The 23,075-nt window shown below is 32.6% G+C and overlaps 4 protein-coding genes across 5 annotated transcripts in view; 3 read left to right on the top strand and 1 right to left on the bottom strand.

The window, feature by feature from the left end:
- The window catches only part of LOC139487684 (COP9 signalosome complex subunit 3-like), a 29,406-nt gene extending 27,837 nt beyond the window's left edge, over window positions 1-1,569 (bottom strand). Inside the window, exon 1 of the mRNA XM_071272654.1 lies at window positions 1,448-1,569. Within this exon, the coding sequence (XP_071128755.1) occupies window positions 1,448-1,502 (55 nt within the window). The 5' untranslated portion in view covers window positions 1,503-1,569. The remainder of the gene's footprint in view (window positions 1-1,447) is intronic.
- A 4,756-nt stretch (window positions 1,570-6,325) lies between these two features.
- Window positions 6,326-10,864, top strand: LOC139489538 (5'(3')-deoxyribonucleotidase, cytosolic type-like). The gene is made up of 5 exons (XM_071276049.1): window positions 6,326-6,592; window positions 7,254-7,354; window positions 8,150-8,210; window positions 8,504-8,618; window positions 10,393-10,864. The coding sequence occupies exons 1-5, from the start codon at window positions 6,380-6,382 to the stop codon at window positions 10,539-10,541; spliced, it is 639 nt and encodes a 212-aa protein (XP_071132150.1). The 5' UTR covers window positions 6,326-6,379; the 3' UTR covers window positions 10,542-10,864.
- Window positions 10,865-14,790: 3,926 nt separating this feature from the next.
- On the top strand, window positions 14,791-22,791 carry LOC139489537 (uncharacterized). 2 transcript variants are annotated; one of them, XM_071276047.1, is made up of 3 exons: window positions 14,791-14,927; window positions 15,437-15,583; window positions 18,847-22,791. In XM_071276047.1, exon 3 carries the CDS (start codon window positions 19,459-19,461, stop codon window positions 21,724-21,726), a length of 2,268 nt encoding a protein of 755 aa, XP_071132148.1. In that variant the 5' UTR covers window positions 14,791-14,927; window positions 15,437-15,583; window positions 18,847-19,458; the 3' UTR covers window positions 21,727-22,791. The 2 variants fall into 2 exon arrangements, with proteins under 2 accessions (XP_071132148.1, XP_071132149.1); XM_071276048.1 differs by lacking the exon at window positions 15,437-15,583.
- On the top strand, window positions 18,878-19,438 carry LOC139489836 (2-5A-dependent ribonuclease-like). Its single transcript, XM_071276681.1, has one exon. It carries the CDS (start codon window positions 18,878-18,880, stop codon window positions 19,436-19,438), a length of 561 nt encoding a protein of 186 aa, XP_071132782.1.
- Window positions 22,792-23,075: the final 284 nt, after the last annotated feature.

Below are 23,075 nucleotides of genomic sequence, written 5' to 3'. Positions count from 1 at the left end.
AGGTCAACAAAGTTGATTTAACTTTTTATAAGAAAAAAAACGTTGTATGATCCAATTCCATGCCTGCATTTTTTTTAATTTATAAATAATATGCAATAAAGCTTTTAATTTTATCCATATTCACTGCCGATTGAGTTTTGGAAAAAGTTCTATTTTAAAAAAAAAATTGTAAGGGTTCCACGGAACCCAGTGTCTCGCCTACTTTTGTTGTTAATCGCAGACTCAACAATAATGAGGAAAAACATCAATAAAAATTTCCCTCTCGATACTGTCTTTTGATTGAAAGAAGCTTCCAAGTTTGGTAAAAAAAAATCCAGGATAGTTTATGAATCTAATAAATGTTTTATAAACTTTAACTGCAGACTGTATGTAATGTTAACTGGAAGAAAAACTAAGTCCATTTATAAGTAAAATACGGAAAAAGTGATTATGATCAGAAACAAGCTTTTGTCTAAGTTTGGTAGAAATCCAGGATAGTTTAAGAACATTATAAAAATTTTAAAAATTTAAACCACAGACATGACAGAGTGAATGTTTTGTTTCTGGCAAAAAAACTAAGTCCATTTATAAGTAAAATACGGAAAAGTGGAAATTTTTTTTTTCAAATTTTTCTTCGTGATACTACAAATGTATCTTATGATCATAAACAAGCTTCTGTCCAAGTTTGGTACAAATCAAGGATAGTTTATGAAAGTTATTAAAATTTTAAAAACTTTAACCAGAGTGAATGTAATGTTTCCTCGCAGAAAAACTAAGTCCATTTATAAGTAAAATACGGAAAAAAATGGAATTTTATTTTTACAAAATTTACTTCTGGATACTTTCTTATGATCATAAACAAGCTTCTGTCCAAGTTTGGTAGAAATTCAGTATAGTTTAAGAAAGTTATTAAAATTTCAAAAACTTTAAACACAGAGTGAATATTTGTGGACGCCGCCGCCGCCGATGGAATGTAGGATCGCTTAGTCTCGCTTTTTCGACTAAAGTCGAAGGCTCGACAAAAATCAGGAAAGCTCTTTCCAAAGAGAAACAGTATTTTGAATTATATCGATGTAATATAATTGTACGGAATTACACATCATGGTGTACGAAGATACACGACATGCGTACGTATTTACCCTACTGTGACTTTTCAGTACGATTTAGTCATTCTTGGTATTTTTTGTTGATTGCTAAAGAAAAAGTCATACACGTCTACAATCTACGAATAATCTAGTTACCGGTTTCCTTCTTGAACTTTGTTGTATCAAACAGGGAACCAAATGATATTCATTTAGGACCGAAAGTGTACGGAATTACCCCGGACCCACTCAACAAGACAGAGTAAAATGATGATTTTTTTTCATTTATTTTAGGAGATGGGGTTCAAATGTCATGTAACTGTAAGATTTGTCTACACTAGTTGATTGAATTTAATTTTTAATGCTGAAATAATTATTTCTTATACCTTGGGAAGACAGGTTCTGTACTGTATTGACATACTGCTCTAAGACTGAGGCCATAGTCTGTTATATTTTTCTAGAAGCAGGATTTTTCACCAATGTTCAGTTGTCGCTTACAACAATAAGATAATATCTATTTTTTTCTTAAAAAGCCTTATGACTTGTAAATATACATTTAAAAATAATATCTGAAATTCCAAATTTCAAAATGTTTTTTTTCTACAAACTAAATGAGTGGAAATCATATCAAAATTAATGCATGTCAATTGTTTATGATCTTAAGCGGTAATAAACAAATAGGTCATTAAATAGAACGACAGTCTATGGGACGTTAGATGGTATATATATATTCTATTCTATTCTATTCTATTCTATATACATGTTCATAAAGCAAGTGAAACAATATGAACTATTTAATATACTTAAAATAGGTTGATGTATAAAGGATCTTTCTTCCAAAATAGAACAAACGTCTGACATCTTTATAAACTTAGGAATTTTAATGAAGCTAAAAAACAACTATTTCAAAAAACTTGAAAGCCTGTTTTAATTTGTATAGAGCCTGAGTCTTGAAATCCTCAAGCAACTGCACAAAACACATCTCTGCATTTATTAGATCATTGTGTAACAGGAACAGGTCCCAGTATACTGTGGGGTTCGATTGGGACTAGTCCTGGACCGTGTAGTAAAGTACCTGTCCTGGTAAGTACCTGTCCTGGTTCGTATCTCTCAGATCATCAGATGCTTGTATAGGCTTTGAAAAACAAAGATTTTAAAGCACAACTTTTATTATAACAAATTACAAAATTTAATCAGCTTACAATATCAAACAAGTTATACTTATTTATTTTATTTATCTAACTTTGAAACCAGGATTTGACAATTGACCTACTGGAAGTATCTATAAAGCAAGCACTGGCTACAGTTACATGGAAATGTAACAATAATAAAAATATTATTGTTACATTGGGGACTAAATGCCGGAATGCATGGTTGGATAAGGAACCGATTAATTACCAATGTAACAATAATTATTGAGGCTACGGTTACATTGCGTTATTGTTTCATGAAAAACAGCAATATTCGATGGGACTAGTAATATGTACTAAATAATAAAAGTTGAAGACATTATCTTATATTTACAATACATACAAGTATAACATACAATTTTTGATTTTTTTATAGTACGTCCTCCATGGATTCTGAAATCGGACTAGGCATCTCTTAAACTGAGTTTTACTATGCGTAGTGTTGTGCGTTTGTTTTTTATGCATTGGCTGGAGGTATAGGGGAGGGTTGAGATGTCATAAACATGTTTAACCCCGCTGCAATTTTGCGCCTTTCTCAAGTCAGGTGCCTTTGCATGGCCTTTGTTTGTCTTGTATGATTTTTAATGTTAGTTTCTTGTGTATAATTCAGAGTTTAGTATGACGTCCATTATCACCGAACTCGTATACATATTTGTTTAGGGACCAGCTGAAGGACGCCTCTGACGGGTGTGGGAGTTTCTCACTACATTGAAGACCCATTGGTGACCTTCGGCTGTTGTCTCTCTATGTTCGGGTTGTTGTCGCTTTGATACATTTCCCATTTCCATTCTCAATTTTATACATGTATACAGAAGTTCACAGTGTTAGTTCACAGTCAGCAAACTTTTTGATGTACCAATTTTTGGTAAGTGCGTTGTATAGCGGTATGAAATTTGTGTCTTGATATTGTTTCAGTTTCGTTTCAAACGCATCCCATGCAAGTTTTAAATTTTTCACCCAAACAGAATTGGTAATAGGAATCTCTTCATCTTTTGTTCAAAGTATAATGACAGTAATACGAGTAGGTGTGCAGTTAAATACTTAAAAGTGAACAGTTTTCTCAGCCTGAGTTTTCAACAACAAACCATTGAACTATATTTTTTGCCTTTGGCACTACTAATTTGAAGTAGTATCTTTAAGAACTAACGAAAGCTCCATTTGGAGCTAATGTGTTTAGAGACTACTTATGTCGGTACACCTTTCCTATATTGCCTAGTATCTTTAAGAACATCAAATCCATTAATACCTAAAACTATTTAAACACCATTTGTTGAATAATAATATTTATTATTATAACAAGTATTATTTAGTAGACCTGAATGAATTAAGCAACAAAACTAAATAGAAGATTTAAGTTTAATAAATCTAGCGTACATTGCTGTTTTTCATGTAACAATAATGCAATGTAACCGTAGCCTCAATAATTATTGTTACATTCATAATTAATCGGTTCCTTACCCAACTTTGCATTCCGGCAATTAGTCTCCAATGTAACAATAATATTTTTATTATTGTTACATTTCCATGTAACTGTAGCCAGTGCCATCTATAAAATCGTCCTAACAAAAAGTCATCTAACAAAAAAAAAAGAAAACTCTTTATAGACCACAAAATTGCTCAAGTTTGAATACCAACATAATGGATTGAAACAGTCCTCTCTAATACTAATCTAAGTAAATGGTATCAAAAACTAGAATTGAATACAATTCCATTGGGTAACATACCTGTCGCCTTTAGACATGTACAAAATGTACCAATGAATATAAGGAATATACAGACTTATATGGTAAAAAAAGTATGACCTTTTTAACTTGAATGAACCCTTTACAGTTCATAGGTTTTACTTTGTAAAATACCTAGCTTTTAGGATATGAAATAACTATCTTCCTGAAAGACTTTGAAAATTTTTAACATATCATGCTCTGATTGACTGAAATAATTATCAATATACCAATGAAATTAGGTTACTAAAAGTTTGTGCTTCTGCACAAGCTAAATCCCACTTCTGGTTTGAAGGTAAAATCAGTTGAGTATAAAATGAATAAAAACTTAAAGACTTTAAACAAATGTGAACCTAAAACCTTTGTAACTAATGAAATGAGATAAAACTAAACACAGGTAAGAATTCTGAGAAAATTCTGATAACTTTGAGCCCAGAAACTTAGTTAAATTCACATTTGTTACTAAAACTATATTGATGGTAAAACCACAACTATCACAATTGCATAACCTATTATTCTATAAGGTTGGGGCATTACTGATACTACTCCAAAGAGAAAATCTGGAAAAATAGAGATAATGGATCAGGATTTAAAGATCAAAAAACCAAAAACACATAATTTCTAATTTTTTATTACCTATTTATTTTAATATGATTAACTCAATTTGCTCTAATTGCATTTTTGGGAAATGACATTTGGTCTCAAAGTTTCATTATTTTGCTATTCTGAAGTTGTCTTTTATCCCAATAAATCTTATTATCGTCCTTCCCTACGCCTATATCACCCTGCTCTGTCGCTCAGTAATTCTCGTATCAAGACTTCAAAACGAGACCAGGCATTATCAGCGACGTCACAATGTGAGAGGAGAAGTTATCAGCGACGTCACAATGCGAGAGGAGAAGTTATCAAGCTTGCTTTCGTCAAGCTTAAAACTGTCTTAGGGAGAGGAAAAAATACCATTAATAGAACGATAAACAGATAATCGGATTTTCTACGTATAGATATCGTAAAATATCAGCCGGTCGACACAATGTGAAACTTTTTAGCTCGTTCGCTACGCTCACTCGCCAAAAAGGTTCGCATTGTGGCTCGCTCTGATATTTAACGATATCAATGTGTAGAAAACCCGATAATCTATACAAATATACCAGAGTTTTTTTGTTTTTTTTGTGGGTCTGTTGCTTAGTCTTTTCTTTTCTATGTCATAATTTTAAAGGTAAAGATTGCATGAAATTCAATCAAAACCTTATGGGATTGACTTGATATCAATTCTTCCAAGACTTATCACAACCTTATTGATACACATATTATAGTGTATTGATCATAATATTTTATATATCCTGTCCATGAACATTTCCAGAAATTTAACAATGTAATATATGCTCAGATATTCAAGGCACAAAATGATGTTACACTTGTCATGAAAATTACATAACTTTTGTTAGGTAGATATAGGAAGATGTGGTGTGAGTGCCTATGAGACAACTTTCTATCCAAATAACAGTTTAAAAAAAAGTAAACCATTATAGGTTAATGTACGGCTTTCAACACGGAGCCTTGGCTCACACCGAACAACAAGCTATAAAGGGCATGAATTTTATACCTGTTCTAAGAATATAAATGATGCCATTGTTAAAGTCATCTTTAAAAAAAAAATGGAGTTATCTTCCTTTGTCTAGAATTGCTGTTAAAACATCTACAACCAATGCAATATTAAATTTTTCTTCCAACTGATAAATTAAAGCAATCTTTACCATTCAGTGCTTACAAGCACTTGATTTCTGGGATTTGGTTGTTTTTCTTTTTTTTTACATGGCTTTATCAGTTTGTCATCAACTATAATGCTCCTTTGTATTCTTCCACTTCTCTTTTATCAAGACACACTAACATTTGATGTCTGAATTAATTTGGATAGAAGGCACACTGTTAGCCATGTCCTCTTCTCACAATGAATAAGGCCTCGTTTAGCTTACAATACTGTACAGGGTTTGCTGCTTTAAGGCTATGAAGTGTAGGGTTTTGAGAACAATTATGCTGATTCATTGTTTTACAATTTTACAGAATCATCCAATCCAGACTAACCCTAAAAGATAAATATCCAATTCATCATATTATTAAAATCCACCAATTATCACCTATAGAAAAAAAACCATTTACGAGGTTGCTAACTTTGGACAGATACATGAACATGTGGTGACAGCCATTACATATGAAATGATTTGAAATAATAGCACAGAGAATAAAAAAAAAACAATAACAAAATTTAAAGTATTCACAGAAGATTCAAAGTATTTTTTTGATAGAGATCCTAAAGATGTAGCAATGCCTTTTTACTGTACACCTATATTTTCAGACTGACACTTTTTGATAATTCATAGTAACTAAGACTAGTCTCAGATAGTAAACAATGGCAGCAAGGAGAGGAATAGGAAGTATGGCACAAAGAACGTTGATGGTTTTGATAGATCTTGATGAGACATTGGCAGCATTTGAAAAGCATTTCGTGATCAAGTTTAGAGAAAAATATCCTAATGAACCATATATTCCAGTAGAGAAGAGAAACACATTTTATATTGCTGATCAGTATGATAAATTGAATTTTACAGATGATAGTGTTAGAGTGAGTGATCCCTGTATTAAGAAATAAAAACCATTTTCTCATTTTATCTTATATGTTGCTTCAATGGTGAAAAATAGTCAGTATAAATGAGGTGAAAGATAAAAAAGGGACCTTAAGTTAAAACTCATAATTTAAAACAGACCGACAACGACCTGGTTAAAAAAAGGAAAAGACAAACAGACTAACAACAGCTCCACAAAACATAGCATAGAAAATTAAAGATTGAACCACATGAACCCCAACAAAAACTGGGGTTGATATCAGTTGCTCCAGAAGAACAAGCAGATCCTGCTCCACACGTTGTCAGTCATTGTGTGGCTCATGTTAGTACAAACTCTGTGATAAGTCTGATTTAGGGAAAAATGGTTAGGATTGTAGTTACAACAATTGAACAATTTCATCTGTGGACATCCAAGTGTCGATATTTTGTTAACTTCGGTACATGTACTAAATTACAGAATAAATTTATCATCAGAGTCACAGGTTTTGCAGTAGTTTATGATGAAATTGTACATAAATGAAATATTCTGTTGACACATTCAAAAGGAAGATAATACATATAGGTGAAATTAATGCATTAAATTTAATCTCATAAAGAATAATTACAAGTGCATCTTGAAAGTCTGTTAAGAGGACTAACAAATATTTTATTTGTTTATAGCTTGAATTAAAGAAGATTTACAGGAGTGAACACTTTTTCCGTGATTTACCAGAAATAGAAGGTGGATGTGATGCTGTCAAGGAAATGGCAGAAATGGAAGGGTAAGAAATAAAGCCTTCTCTGTTTTATATCTGATGTATATATTTACTGTCTCATTGATGTACAGCCAACATCTTCTTTGACTACACTTTGAAAGGTATATGTGATTTACAAATTAAAAAATGAGGCAACTTTTTTATGAGATTTAGCCAATGTTAATAAAAATATGTTGTAATTCTGAAAAAATGCTAGTTTGATATATTTTCCAGTCACTTTTTATAGATGAGATCTGGGAATGGATTTGAAGATCATGCTGTTCAAACTTTGTTACTCAGCATTTATTTTTTCTGAGTGAAAACTCAGCATTTATTTTATCTTAGTGAAAGTTTTGATTATACTCCCTTTTTATAATTTCTGTCAAATAAATCTATGCCTGAGCTTTATCTGAAAATAAAATTTAATACAAGTAATATTTTGTCAGATAAAATAGATTTATCTTTAATTAAAGTTGCTTAAAATATACAACTTAAAAAAATAAGATGATACCAAGAGGGTTACAAATTATTACAAGTAAAAAGGCAAACCCACCATGTTCATGGGCAAAATTTCCATATTCATGAATTTTTAATGAAATTGCAAAAAAAACACATCATGTAGAAATCCAATGGTGAAGCAAGACTGATACCTTTAAACACTCTTTACTGAACTCCTATCAACAACTTTATACTGGCTGAGGTAAAGAAATCCTGGTGGCTTTCTATATTGAGTGAATTTGTCAAAGAACGGTTGATAATTCTGGAAGAAAAATCTGGACTGTTACAAGAATTGAGAATTTATTACTTGAAATTATTTTTCAGTGTTGAAGTTTTCATTTGTTCTAGTCCACTATTTCAGTACAAGTACAGTGCACCAGAAAAAGTGAGTATAATGCTTTTTTCATGCATGACTGAATTTTCTGGGGTTTTCCTTTACTATACTGGGCCATACTACAAATCCTCTACATATTTAAATTTGTAGCAAAAAAGTCAAAAATATAAAGTTATTCAAATCAAAAATTGATGATAATAATTGATTCATTATTGTTTACACAGCATTAATGATGGTTTGAGGTTTAACCCTAACAGAAAAGCTAAAGGAGACCCCCGTTCATCAAATCAATATATGAAAAAGATTAAAGACTAACTTGACCTAACAAAGTCTTACATTTACAGTATGAATGGGTAGAGAAACATTTAGGACCAGATTGGATAAATAGACTGATTTTAACGAGAGATAAAACTATGATTAATGGAGATATTTTGATTGATGACAAGATCCATATAACAGGTAAGTTCTGCTTCATCGATCTCTATACATATAAAAAAGAAGATGTAGTATGATTGCCAATGAGACAACTCTCCACAAGAGACCAAATGACACAACTATAGGTCTCTGTACAGCCTACAACAATGAGCAAAGCCCATACCGCATAGTCAGCTATAAAAAGGCCCTGAAATGACAAATGTAAAACAAATAAAACGAGAAAACTTAAGGCCTTATTTATGTACAAAAAATGAATGAAAAACAAAATATGTCAATCATCAACAAATGACAACCACTGAAATACAGGCTCCTGACTTGGGACAGACACATACATACAGAGTGTGGTGGGGTGAAACATGTAAGCACAACCCTCAACTAACCTGATTAATTTATTTCTTCTCAATATTATGTGAGGACATATACCTTTCTGGAAATAATTCTTACTGACATGTGGATGTTCTAAGTTTTCATTGGTTAACTTAAATAAACAATGAAAAATATGGTTTGGTTCAATGTTCTCAGCTTTTAATTGGTTGATATTTATAAGAACATATTGTTTGAATTTTTTTATTCTCAGCTTTATTTTTGGTTGTCAAAATTACATTTTTCATGAATGTACCTTTTAAAGCTTATCAAATGTTAAATAGTTTATTTATCATGGTTGAGGGGCCTGATGGGGGGGGGGTCTCATCACTATTCACAAGTTGATTTTTTTGTCAATCAAGATTCACCGAAAATAAATTTCCATCATCACGGATGACGAAAAATATAAGAAATAAAAATCTGTAGAAAAAAGGATCACGATAGCAAAAATGCACCGATCATGAAGAACGAATATAACCCATCAGGCCCCTCATGGTTGAAAGCTGTATGGTGACTTTTACAGTTATTTACATCCTCATCATCTGTTCTCTCATGGATAGTTGTCTCAAGATGGTTTTGTTAAGAATACAATCACTCTTTTGGTTTTATTTTGATGAACAATGTGTGGTTTGTTTGCCTTTTTTTTGTTTTTTTTTGCATTTGATAGGTTTAATTTGATATACTGTGAGGGGTTTGCTTGTTCATAGTTTCTCATTGCTGTTACATATACAATGTTATTGAATTATTACACCAACTTGCTTTTCTATTGATCTTGGATTTTACAAATGTACTCGTTTAAAGAAAAGGCACCCGTACCTACAGAATATCAAACAAAAAGAACACATTTCAGTATTTCCAGATTCTTTTTACAAAGTCACATAGTGATACAACCTGAGTTTTTATCTAGATATAAGAAGATGTGGTATGAGTGCTAATGAGACAAATTTCCATCCAAGTCACAATTTGTAAAAGTAAACCATTATTTATACGGGTAGAAGTTTATTTGAGTTTGATGTCTCTTTTATGTTTAGTCTATTTCTTCCACAACAATATGCTCATTAAAAAATACCAATTAATTTTTACAAATGGAGATGGTTTTGTGTTATGTATGAAAAGATTTTGTCAAAAATATAGAAATCTTTATATTCAGCAGTAATAGAATTTGATATTATACATGTTAATTGTAATACTGAAAAGTGGAAAATCTTCTCAATTTCTTTTTGTTTATTAAACTGAAGACAATGAAAAATATTCCAGAAAAAATAACATCATATTCCCACATTTAAAAAAAGAAAGAAGAGGTCACTATATGATTATATTCATACAAACAGTAAGCCACCAATACATGTCCCTTTGATCTTTTATTGATTGCTTTCACCATTTAAAAACTTTTAGATATTAACAGATTAAATTTATTTGATTTTTATGTTTTTAGGTGCAATGAATAATCCTTCATGGAAACATGTCGTGTTTACTGCCCCAAATAACCAAAATATGAAAGTTAAAGGAGATAAACTACGCCTAAACAATTGGACCGATGGAACTTGGAGGACAATGATTGAAGATTTTAAGAAACGACTTTGATGTAGACTTTGCTTAGTTTACAAAAGCTTAGGACTTATATTGATTGCACATGCACCTCTTGTTACACCCTACTGGGACTTCAAGGAAGTATTTAACAGACCATATAGCTATTTGGGAATCTGCAAAGCTTGACCAGATAATCTACGACACTTAAACTATTGACATCATACAGCAATCACTTTCTGTTTGAGGTGTCAGACTTTTCTATTGTGACGTCAACATTTTACGGGAACCTTTATGATGTCCAGTAATGGTGTACAAATAGCAATAAGGTGTATTGGTGTCTATTTATTTGAAATAAATTTTCTATATATTTTTTTTTACTTTACATTTTGAATATTTTTTTGTTATCTTTGAAGTTGACATTTTATCAACAGATTATTTACTGCTATTTTATCTTTTATACTGTTACAAAGAATGAATGATTTGGAATAATATACATAGCTAAAATTTGTGATATCAATATTGTCAAGAAAAATAAATAAACATTTAAGGAGGTTTTGGGTATATGTCAATGAGATAGCAACCTAGTGACACAGATAATCAAAAAAAAAATTCTTGGAAGATAGATATGGGTTATACATTATGTCTCAATCTTGCATATGGTTGAGTAACAGTATATTGATTTAAATCCATAATATTTTGAACAAAATGGTTCGTAAATTTCAAGATATTTAATACCTACCTGTATTGACAATAACCTTCTGCTATTGTTTGTTGTCTGCCCCTGACACAGGCAAATGGTGCATTGGGGGCATTAGCCCATTCTCCCACAATCCCACCTGTAGAATTGTTAGGAGACCACCATTCTTTGATGGCTTGTATAACCCAACATACTTTTAGGTCACCTGGCCTAATAGGCCAAGTGAGCTTTACTCATCACCTTTGGTGTCCGTCGTACGTTGTTGTCATCTGCTAACTTTTACAATAATCTTCTCAATAAATACTGGGCCAAAATTAATCAAACTTGCCAACAATAATCATGAGGGTATCTATTTCAAAAAACAATGTGTCTGACAACCTGCCCACCATGGCTTAAAAAAGAACATAGGGGTAAAATGTAGATCTTTGTTTATATCTCTGAAACCAAAGCATTTACAGGATAGCTGACTAGGATAAAATCATTACTCAGGTCATGATCTATCTGCTCTAAAATTTTCATACAAACCAGAAAACCTGTTGATGGGTTGATGTCCCTGAATTGGCAATTTTAAGGAAATTTTAAAGTTTTTGCTTATTATCTTGAATATTATTATAGAAAGAGATAAACTGTAACAGCAATAAAGTTTAGCAAAGTAAGACCTACAAATAAGTCAACATGATCAAAATTGTCAATTGATCCCTTAAGGAGTTATTGCCCTTAAAAGTAAATTTTTAACAAGTTTTGTAAATTTTTGTAATCCTTAACAAAAATCTTCTCCTCTGAAACTACTGAGACAAATTTAACCGAATTTGGTCACAATCATCATAGGGGTATTTAGTTTAAAAAATGTGCCTGATGAACCTGCCTGCCAACCTACATGGCAAACATGGCTAAAATAGAACATAAGGGTATACTAGTAATGCAGTTTTTGGCTTATAACTCTGAAACTAAAGCAAAAGTATAATGCTTGCATTATTTCATGTATCAATTGTAAACACAAATATCAGGTGAGCGACACAGGCTCCTTGAAGCCTCTAGTTTAAAACTGCCCCAGCAGAACTGTCTTGACAGCATGGACACGAACCATGAAATTCCTAGTTCATAACTCTTATCAGACGTGTGTATATTAAAATATGTCAACTTTATTAGCATGTTTATTGTTCAAAATCAGAAACATGTGAAAAGCAGCCAAAATCAGGTGGGATGGGAGTCTTTTGATAGCCAACATTTCCAGTATGAGCTGTAGGTATTATTTATTATCCTAAATACATGTATAGATGGTACAGGAACACCAGGAGGTAAAGTAGGACCAAAAGAAATCTGGTCTTAAATCTAGGTCACACATTTGTCAGAAATCTGTAAAAACGTACATTTAGGCAGACCTAGCTTGCCAATACTAATTTCTCAGAAAGACACTCGAGTCACATTTACTTCCAGCCAGTATGGATGGACTGTTGTAACTATAAGGTTTTACACGAATGACAAATAAACACAGTTTGATCAATGTTAACCTCTCAAGGTCGTATTATGATCGAAGATACACCGAAAATGACAATTTTCCAGTAGGGGTATAGTTCAAACCCACCAAAAAATATACAACCTCGGCTGTTGTCTCCTCTTTGGTCGGGTTGTTGGCTATTTGACATATTCCCATCCTCAAATTTAACAAATTTAACATGCAAAACATCAAACCCGATCAAATAACAAACAACAGTAAACAAATTGCAGCATAGAAAACTAGAGACATAACAATATGACCACCACAAAAACATATGTGACCTCAGGATTGTGGTTGCCACAATTGAAGATCAGGAATATCGTAAACGGTATCAAATAAAATGTATACTCCGTATGCAGGTTCTGTTACATTGTTGCTGCATATAAATGGAAAGTGCACAATTGGGAAGGTTATATCATCTCAATTGTCATGAACTTTTGTTTTCAGCAGACCCTCATTCTCAATTTCCAGATATTAGCCAAAGCATGAGACAGGCTTAACTGTCTCTGTTGCATCCTTTATCTCAAGCCTGACGGGATAGATGCGTTCAATATAGTCACCAAATTAAGTGAGAGAACATCAACTTTATAGAAGAGAGTGAAGAAAAAGGCTACTGCTAACTTCTGTTCTTTCTTCCTAAGAAATTCATGTATGAAGCAGCCCCATATAGGTAAAAGAAGAGTAGCACAATTGGTATTAGAATGCATATTGCTTGTTGAAAACACGCCATAAAACGTAACGAATGTGTAGTCAATCAAGGTAATTGATAATGTCAGTTACAGAAAATCGTTTGTTTGAATCGAATTTATTTTATTTACAAACTATGATTTGTCCCTCCCTAAGCCTAGCCTAGACTAAACCCGCATCTAGCGTAAGTGTGAAATTTTAGTCCTGGTATCTATGATGAGTTTATTTACAACCACTGGGTCGATGCCACTGCTGGTGGAGATTTATTTCCCCGAGGGTATCACCAGCCCAGAAGTCAGCACTTCTGTGTTGATTTGAGTTATCATTGATATGTTCATAATAATAAATAAACTGTTAACAAAACTTTGAATTTTTGAAATACTAAGGCTTTTCTACCTCAGGAATAGATTACCTTAGCTGTATTTGGCAAAACTTAAAGGAATATTTGGTCCTCAATGCTCTTCAACTCCGTAATTTATTTGGCCTTTTAATTTTTGTTTGATTCGAGCGTCACTGACGAGTCTTTTGTAGACGAAACTCGCGTCTGGCGTAAGTGTAAAATTTTATTCCTGGTATCTTTGATGAGTTTATTTACAACCACTTGGTCGATGCCACTGCTGGTGGAGATTTATTTCCCCGAGGGTATCACCAGCCCAGTAGTCGGCACTTCTGTGTTGATTTGAGTTATCATTGATATGTTCATAATAATAAATAAACTGTTGACAAAACTTTGAATTTTTGAAATACTAAGGCTTTTCTACCTCAGGAATAGATTACCTTAGCTGTATTTGGCAAAACTTTAAGGAATATTTGGTCCTCAATGCTCGTCAACTTCGTAATTTATTTGGCCTTTTTTATATTTTTTATTCGAGCGTTACTGATGAGTCTTTTGTAGACGCGCGTCTGGCGTAATTGTAAAATTTAAGTCCTGGTATCTATGATGAGTTTATTTGTAGAACTTATTTTGCTGATCATATGTTTTCATTATTTGTTCACATTTTGGTATGTATACCCATATTATGACAATGTGACCTATTATGTCTGGTTTATTCACGCATCGTTGTAAATATCATGGAATTTAATGCGACTGTCATACAAGTGAGAGGTTTAGCGCTATAAAACCAGGTTCAATCCACCATTTTCTACATATGAAAATGCCTGTAGCAAGTCAGGAGGCCCCCCCCCCCCTCAGTCAGGAATATGACAGTTGTCTATTCGTTTGATGTGTTTTATCATTTGATTTTGCTATTTGATAAGGGACTTTCCGTTTTGAATTTTCCTCGGAGTTCAGTATTTTTGTGATTTTACTTTTATTAGCAGATAAGCAAGTGCACATCTAGCTCAAAACATCTTGTTCAAGTGTCCTCCAATTTTCATTCTCTTATATAATAGTATTTCATGAATTCACTTCCTCTAATCTATATATATAGTACGTACTATGTATAAAGCAGTTTAAACTGTACAGGTAATCTTGACATTCTGCCATTGAATTAAACAACAGAAGTAAATCAACCATTCAATAAACCAGGAACTTCCCTTATACTGTTCAAACAGTTTGGTAAGTTAGTAATTTATATGTCTGTTTAAAAAATTCAAAACATACTAATATAAATATCCTAAAACTTCCTCATTCAAAGTTGAGCTTGATTTGTGTGTTCTGTTTCTGATCTTCAACTTCGTACTTGTTTGGCTTTATAAATATTTTGATATGAGCGTCACTGATGAGTCTTATGTAGACGAAACGCGCGTCTGGCGTACTAAATTATAATCCTGGTACCTTTGATAACTATTTGTCATATAGCTCAATTATTTTGTAATTACTCGAATATCTAATCATCTATAGATTTAAAATTATTTGATTTAAGCTTGCCTTATGAAGGTTTATTAAGATAAGCGCATCGAATATGACATTTGTTTTATATTCGTTTGATGTGTTTAAGCTTTTGATTGTGGCATTTTATAAGCAACTTTCTGTTTTGAAACTTCCTCCGAGTTCGATGGTATTTTTGTTATTTTACATTTTACTAACCCATCAACTTTATATATATGTGTTTTTTCATGTTCTAGTGCCAGTAGAAAACCAACGATTTTCGGCAACAAGTCTGTATCGCTGAAGGCGGAATACTTGTATTCACAGAGGATATCACTGGCTCATACTAATGACATAGGATCTGCTTATCCTCCCGGAACACCTGCTATCACTCCTGGTTGTTGGTGGGTTTCGTGTGGCTTCATTAATTTTCGGTGTTTTGTGTTTTGTTAACTATTGTTTGTTTGTTTGTCTTTTTCTTTTTTAACCATCGCGTTGTCAGTTTATTTTAGATTTATGAATTTGAATGTCCCCCTGGTATCTTATGCCCCTTTTTAATAACACACCTTTCTTATTTTTTCCGGTGTCCAATTTCAAATCATTTACCCACTAGGATGTTTCAACATCCTCATGCAGAGTTGACTTATGTGGTTTGGGCTAATAGATTAAGGTCCCTATGGTCCATAAAAGCTCCTCATGTATTTACATTTTTATTCATCATCGGCTTTCAAATATTTAAGGTTTGGACATTCCAGTTGAAGATAAAATTCTAGAAAAGCGTTACGGACACATAACATTTACAAAGTCTTATTTTCATTCTATGTTATGTTTGAAGAACAAAGTTTGTCTCACGAACATACTTCATATAGTATTTGCTCAATTCATGTAAACTTTTCCTTATATATAAGTATTCATGAACAGTAATACTCGCCTAGTTAGTATTACAGTTAAACTAATAAAGCATGCAAACCAAGAGTTTAAATGCCTCAAGTTGCTTACCAACTCTGTTTGGTTGTTTGCTCAGGCATTGTAATTAAGATTAACACCTAAATGAAATGGAGAGGTGGAGTAACAGTTTGTTTACTATATAAAAAAGAGTTGATTGGACAATGGATATTATAGTGTAACAATTTTGATATTCATTGACCAATAAAATCTTTGTGTTTAGTAAACAGACTGTTATACTCCACCTTCCCATTGAAATTAGGCGTCAATCTTAATTACAATGCCTAAGCAAACAACCAAACAAAGTTTGCAAGCAAGGCATTTAAACTCTTGGTTTGCATGCTTTATTATTTTAACTGTAAGTGATCCATTTTATTTTTATTTTGTGTGAACCAATATATATGAGTTTTAAAATAGATTACACTTAGTCTTAATTATACCAGGCTCATTCAGAACTGTTTTCACCTTATCTGACCAAATGTTACAAGATTTATTATTATGTTTGCCTTTACAATATTTTCTGTCTAAGTATGAAAGTTTTGAAGATAATTTTTAAAAACGAATTTTATGAAACTCATACACAATATTAAGAACCATTACACACAGACAAAGTGTAAATTTGGCCAGTAAGTCATTTACAGTTCTAGAGTTATGCCCTTTATAACTTGGGAAATTGCTAATTGTTTAGGTTCCGCATTCTAACAAAAGTTTGTTTGATCCAAATTTAATTAAACTTTTACACAATGCCAAGAACCACACCATACAGACAAAGTTCGGAAAATGAGTCGTTTACCCCTTTTGAGTTATACTCCTTTTTTACTCTGAAAATTGCAAAGCTTGAGCGGGTGCATCGTGTCCTAAAACACATTCTTATTACTTTTTTTTTAATGCTCTTCAACTCCGTACTTGATTTGGCATTCCGACTGTTTTGATTCTAGCGTCACTTATGAGTCATATGAATACGATACGCGCTTCTGGTGTACAAATCATAAGCATGAAATCTTTTTTTTATGAAATATTACAGTCCTTATAGTAATTATGAGTATCTTGTTTTTTATGAGTGTGTATCTCTAGTGTATTTTCTGTTTATGTAATTTTGGGTGTCTCGGTTATGTATTTAATCATCTACAACTAGTATATGGGAATCTATGCCTTATATGTCTAAATCGAAAGATTTTTTACTTATATCTTGACTTACATATACATATACAAAATTGACAATTAGGATAGGATTTTCCTGTCCCAGGAATAGATTACCTTAGCCGTATTTGGCACAGCTTTTTGGAATTTTGGAACCTGAATGCTCTTCAACTGTGTACTAGTTTGGCTTTATAACTATTTTGATATGAGCGTCACGGATGAGTCTTATGTAGACGAAACGCGCGTCTGGCGAACTAAATTATTATCCTGGTACTTTTGATAACTATTAAGAACAAAACTTTTCCACAAAAGGGATGATTTAAGCTTCCCCATTGTGAACTTTCCATTTCTATGTAGCAAGAGCCAAGATTGCATCAGCGTCTGCATATGAAGTATAAATCTCCCAGTTGATACGATATTCCAGCTTGTGTTTCCTATAATGATTTTCTTGATAGACTCATTAGTAAGTTATTTAACCAAGCGTTCCAAATTTTGAATTTGAAGTCATCGCTTCGAAAGTTTTCCGAATGACATCACGACCTGTTTGGCCGTTATAGAATATTAGATAATACGACGAATATGTTCAAATTGCCGTACAAACAATTCCGTCCTCTTGAGAAAAAAAATCCTCGACTGCGACATCAATGAATAAGAATTATCGGAACAAGGACAGTCTACCCTTGCAGATCACTCTGTGTTCAACCCTGGATTTTGGCGGGGTTCGTTTTGCTAGATTTTAAGTTTTCATGTAGTTGTGGATCCTTTCGGCGTTTTCGTCTGAGGTTTTCGTTAATTGTCATGACATTGTCAGTTTTTCACTACTGAGTTTTTAATGTTCCCGTAATATTTTCCTACTATTTTCTTTTAAACGACATACTGATTGTAGGGAAAACGGTAGTATTAAATTTTCCCAGCATTAGCTATAGGCCTTTTGTGTACCCAAGGCAGGTGAAGGAAGTCAAATTAGGAGCGCTGTGATTGGATGTAAGGGTACAATATATTTTTTATTCATCTATGAATAACTGCAATGTGTATATTTACCATATACATTTTGAAACCTATTGAAATATTTTCAAGAGAATTATTCGAAAAGACTTGCAAAATCTCATTAATTTGGTGCAAAATGACGGTGGGCATGGATAACATAAACAAACTCCGTTGGAAGTTGGTCATGATACTATTTGGCTTTAATTTTTAAAACAGAATAATAAAGTACTTACACAACATATAACTGTTTAACCAGGTTTTTATCTTAAAAAGTGGTAAATTTAGAAAATGTTAATATTGTCGCCTATGACAGAATAAATAGTACCGTTTTCCCTGTATTTCATCGATGTTCTTATCTACTAAATAGATGATGAAAACGAATGTAGGTAACAAACATAAGCTTTGCGATATAAGTTTTTAGAATTGAATTCTATTTCATATTACAAATGACTGAACTAATTTATGCATGAGGTCAAAAACAATTTCTTCAGTAAAATAACAAAGTTTGACATGATACTTTTATTAAAGGTATTAAGACTCATTATATATAATTCAGTACTTTTTCTCTTATAAATATTTAAATTTCTATTTTTAGATTTGAGAAGCTGAATTAAAATTAAATTACCATGCAAAGTAAGGAGTGTAGCCTTATTAATGCAGTTGTGGAAGGAAGAAGAAAAGACGTGAGTAAGTTATTAGATGACGGGGCAAATGTAAATCACGCCGAAAATAGATCTGGATTGGATACGACACCTCTGTATGTTGCCGTATGTAATAACGAAATAGAAATAGTAAACATCTTGTTTCGACATGGGGCCGATCCTAATATTCCAGATAAAGATGGTAAAACTCCGTTATTCATGGCTCTCTACGACGATGTCGATATTAAGATATTTGAACTTTTAATTGATCATGGAGCAGACGTGAACTTTTGCAACGTGTCGGGTGAAAATGCTCTCTTGAGTCTTTTTAAAGACTGTACAACGATTGGAGAGGGTAGGTGTTATACAAGAATCAGTAGACTGCTTGAACTCTCCAAAGATGTTTTATCTCCTAATCCGGAAGGGAAATGTCCGATTCACTTTATACATGTCATTCATCCTTCTGAAGAAGAACAGTCATCTAAAAGTGAAAATCATAATTGCGTAGATTTTTTGCAGCGATTATTACAGCGGGTGCATCTGTGAATAGTAAAGATTTAACCAAAATGACACCGCTTATTTATGCTGCATCAGTATGTTGTGACCAAGCAATATATTTTTTATTAGAAAACGGAGCACACCCATATGACGTAAATATTTATGATGAATCAGCACTTCATTATTTGTCAGAAAATCCAAGTTATGAAGGTTTCAAAGAATCAATTGATTGTCTAATGAAATATGGACTGGATGTAAACATGGAGGATGGTTTTGGACAAAGTTTACTCCATCAGATAATGTTTTCCGACAAGGTCCAACTGAATCATGTACAACACCTGCTAAAGAAAGGGATGGATTTTAGGAAAAGGGATAAAATGGGATCCACTGTACTTCATATGATTATGTCACCTCCAGATGACCCAATCGAAAACGCTGAAGACGATGAACTCGAATCAAGAGATAACGAAATAATCCAAATTGTCAAGTTTCTTGTTAATCGAGGATTAAATGTAAACGAGACAAATCTCCAAAGTTTGACACCTTTACACTATGCTGTTCAAAAGGGGAGAAAGCATCTAGTTGAGATATTATTGAAACTTGGCGCAGATCCAACTGCTAAAGCGAAAACAGGAGAAACATCATGTCACATAGCGAGTAAACATCCTGAAATTTTAGAGATTATATTGGAAACACATTGTTCTAGTATTGTCAACATCCAGGATAATTTTGGCTCTACGTTTTTTCATTGGGCGATATGGTATCAGGATAATGGTTCATTTTCAATGCTTTTAAACAGAGGATTCGATCCTGTCGTTGAAAATTCAGACGGTAGAAATCCAATAGATTATGCAAAATTCCTTAATTATGAATATATGTTATATCAACTGATTACTCCATATAAAACTTATAAGTCTGCAGGTGCAAGTGCAAGCGACCTTGGAGTCTGTCTTCAGGCTTTCGGTAAAAGTCAGAATATGCCCGAAGAAGAACCATATAACATTATCCATGTGCAACATACACATGAGCGTATGACGGATAACAAGTTTGAAAACAGAGAATGTATATGCAAAGAAAACATATTTGGCGGGTGCCCTTTCTTGAATATATTAAAATGTTGTGATAATGAACTAAATATCAGTGAATGGAAATTACATTTACAAGACCATAAGGACGCTTTTGGCAAATTTGCTGGTTTAATTCGCGATTCTTGTGACATGGGGTTATACTATTACACTGATGAAAACCATGATATTGCATTATCTATTGAAAATATTATGAAAAGCCTAGCTCAGTATGTGAAAATGACAAACCCTATTCTTGAATGTAATGTTACACTGTCAGGAAGTAGAAAAGAAGGAACAAAGATAGGACAAAATGACGAATTTGATATCAAATGGCATCTACTAAAATTTAGTGAACACGTAGAGCCAATAGAGCTTCCCGATTTTCCGAAAGGTTTTGTTAAACTCAAGCTAAAAGGTGGTGCAAATAGTAAGCTGTTACAAAAATACGTGGATGAAAATGGCTTCATCGATAGCATGAAGGTCGTCAGAAGCTTGTATTCAGCCATAAACTTGGCTTTGTTGAATAATGATGTTCTTACAAGTACAAATCTTTATCTGAAATCCTTTCTTGATCTACACAAAGGTTCGATTTCTAATATAAATTTTCGATGGACTGGTAAATCATTTAAGGATCTTGATATATCTGTAGACATTGTTCCTGTTGTAGAACCAACAAAATGGCTACCAAAAACCATAAACTTGCACAACAATTTAATGAATCAGTTACATTTGGAACCAAATTATTCAGTTGTGTTCAAAACTCCTGCCTCGGAGGTGTTTAGAGATTGGAATATACTTCTCAGAATATCGACAGCAGACGTCGAGGCCGATATCATAAGAAGCATGACACCGTCAATACGAAAAGGGTACATTCTGGTGAAAGCATTACACAAATCCGAATATTTCCCAACTGTTTGGGACAAAGACGATGACGATGAACCAAGCGTAGAATATCTTACTACATACATGTTGAAATCATGCTTTCTCTACGAACTAGAAATTTATTTAGATCAATACAATTCAAATGAACACTCAACTGTTGAACCGGATGGGGATTCAGCAACCGCTTGGGCATACAAAATAACTAGAAGAATGCTTTTCTGTGTTGAAAATCAGAGTATGCCTGTGTTCTTTATTCCAGAGGTCAATCTACTTCACACATACACCCTGAATAAAATCGTCAACCTGCATATATACAAAGCACAGTGTGAATGTTTGAATGAAATGGCACGCTTTGCTGAAGAATTACTGAACAAATTAGTTATTTAAATGATTGACGACTCTTTCCAGTTTGAATGTCTTCACACGGTATAAGGATTTGGTTCTCTTAACTTTAAGTTTCGAACGTTCCTTGTTAAAGTTATTCCCGAAATACACGTCGCGCCGGCTGGTATGTTTGTTGTAAAACTTAATTTCATTCATTTTTTAAATCAATTGTGACGTTGAAGTAACAAACAGTTTATATTCAAATGAATGTTGTTTCAATTGTTTCATTGTTTTCTTATGTTTCACGGATTATATTTAAACTATAATATACATTTGCCTTTGTATCATAACTCATATGAGAATAATGAGATTAGGTGAAATCGACAATAAGATAAATATACATCAAGACATCAAAGATACTTAAGGGACACTCAATTGCATTTGTCGACAATAAACTGACAATACCATGACAAAAAAAGACAAATATTTGTAGATATACAAACGAAACATAAACAACGCAGAAAGCTAAAGTTTAAGTAACTTGTTGCGACACAATCTATCACTTGAACTAAAATATCAGTCAAGCACATATAACGTCATTGTAATCAAAAACGTACATGCAGATACGAATAAGAGAACGAGTTAGGAAATAATTAAACTATAGAAGGACTCACACATTGTCTGAAAAAGGAAAATTAATAATAGAGAACGAAAGTCGTCTGTTATAGTGTAAATATTGATAAAGTGTTCCTCTTTTGAAACTGGCATATCCAAATCAAGAGAAAAACAAATATTGCTGTTCATATTAGCTTTCGAGAAAGCAAATGTTTTGTGCATTTAGAACAAACATATGAAGAAAATATGAAGAATTCTGAAATAAAACTAAGACCCTTTTCAAGATAAAAAAAAATACCAAATTAGTAATTAAACTCATAAGTCGAAAATAAACTGACAACTTCATGGCTAAAAAACAGACAAACAACAGCATTTCAGTTGCACAGGCAGGATAAACAGATCGTGCTCCACATGCGACAGCCGCCGTGTTACTCCTTTGAAATCAAGTGATATGTCATTTAAAAAAAAATGTATTCAGTAAGTTTCTAGAAATGAAATTTGCATTTTAGAAATCAGCACTAATAAATCAACAACAACACATTTAATATGACATTTTATGTGAACTAAGTTTTCAAAATAAAGATTATTTCTATTCTTTTAAATGATTTATCCACAAAAAGTCGTTCTGTAAGCAATCTACATATTGTTCTGTGTTGTTAGAAAAAAATGTTTCTGCATTTTCAATTTCTTAGATTAATCGGGTTTGCCACGAAATCTGAGGTGTGACACAAAATACATTAAAAAATAAAAAAAAAAAGATAAGAAAATATCGAACTCCAAGAGAAATTTAAAATGGA

Source organism: Mytilus edulis, chromosome 9 (genome assembly GCF_963676685.1).
Source record: "Mytilus edulis chromosome 9, xbMytEdul2.2, whole genome shotgun sequence".
NCBI classification, from domain to species: domain Eukaryota; kingdom Metazoa; phylum Mollusca; class Bivalvia; order Mytilida; family Mytilidae; genus Mytilus; species Mytilus edulis.
This window is presented reverse-complemented; position numbering and strand designations above follow the sequence as displayed.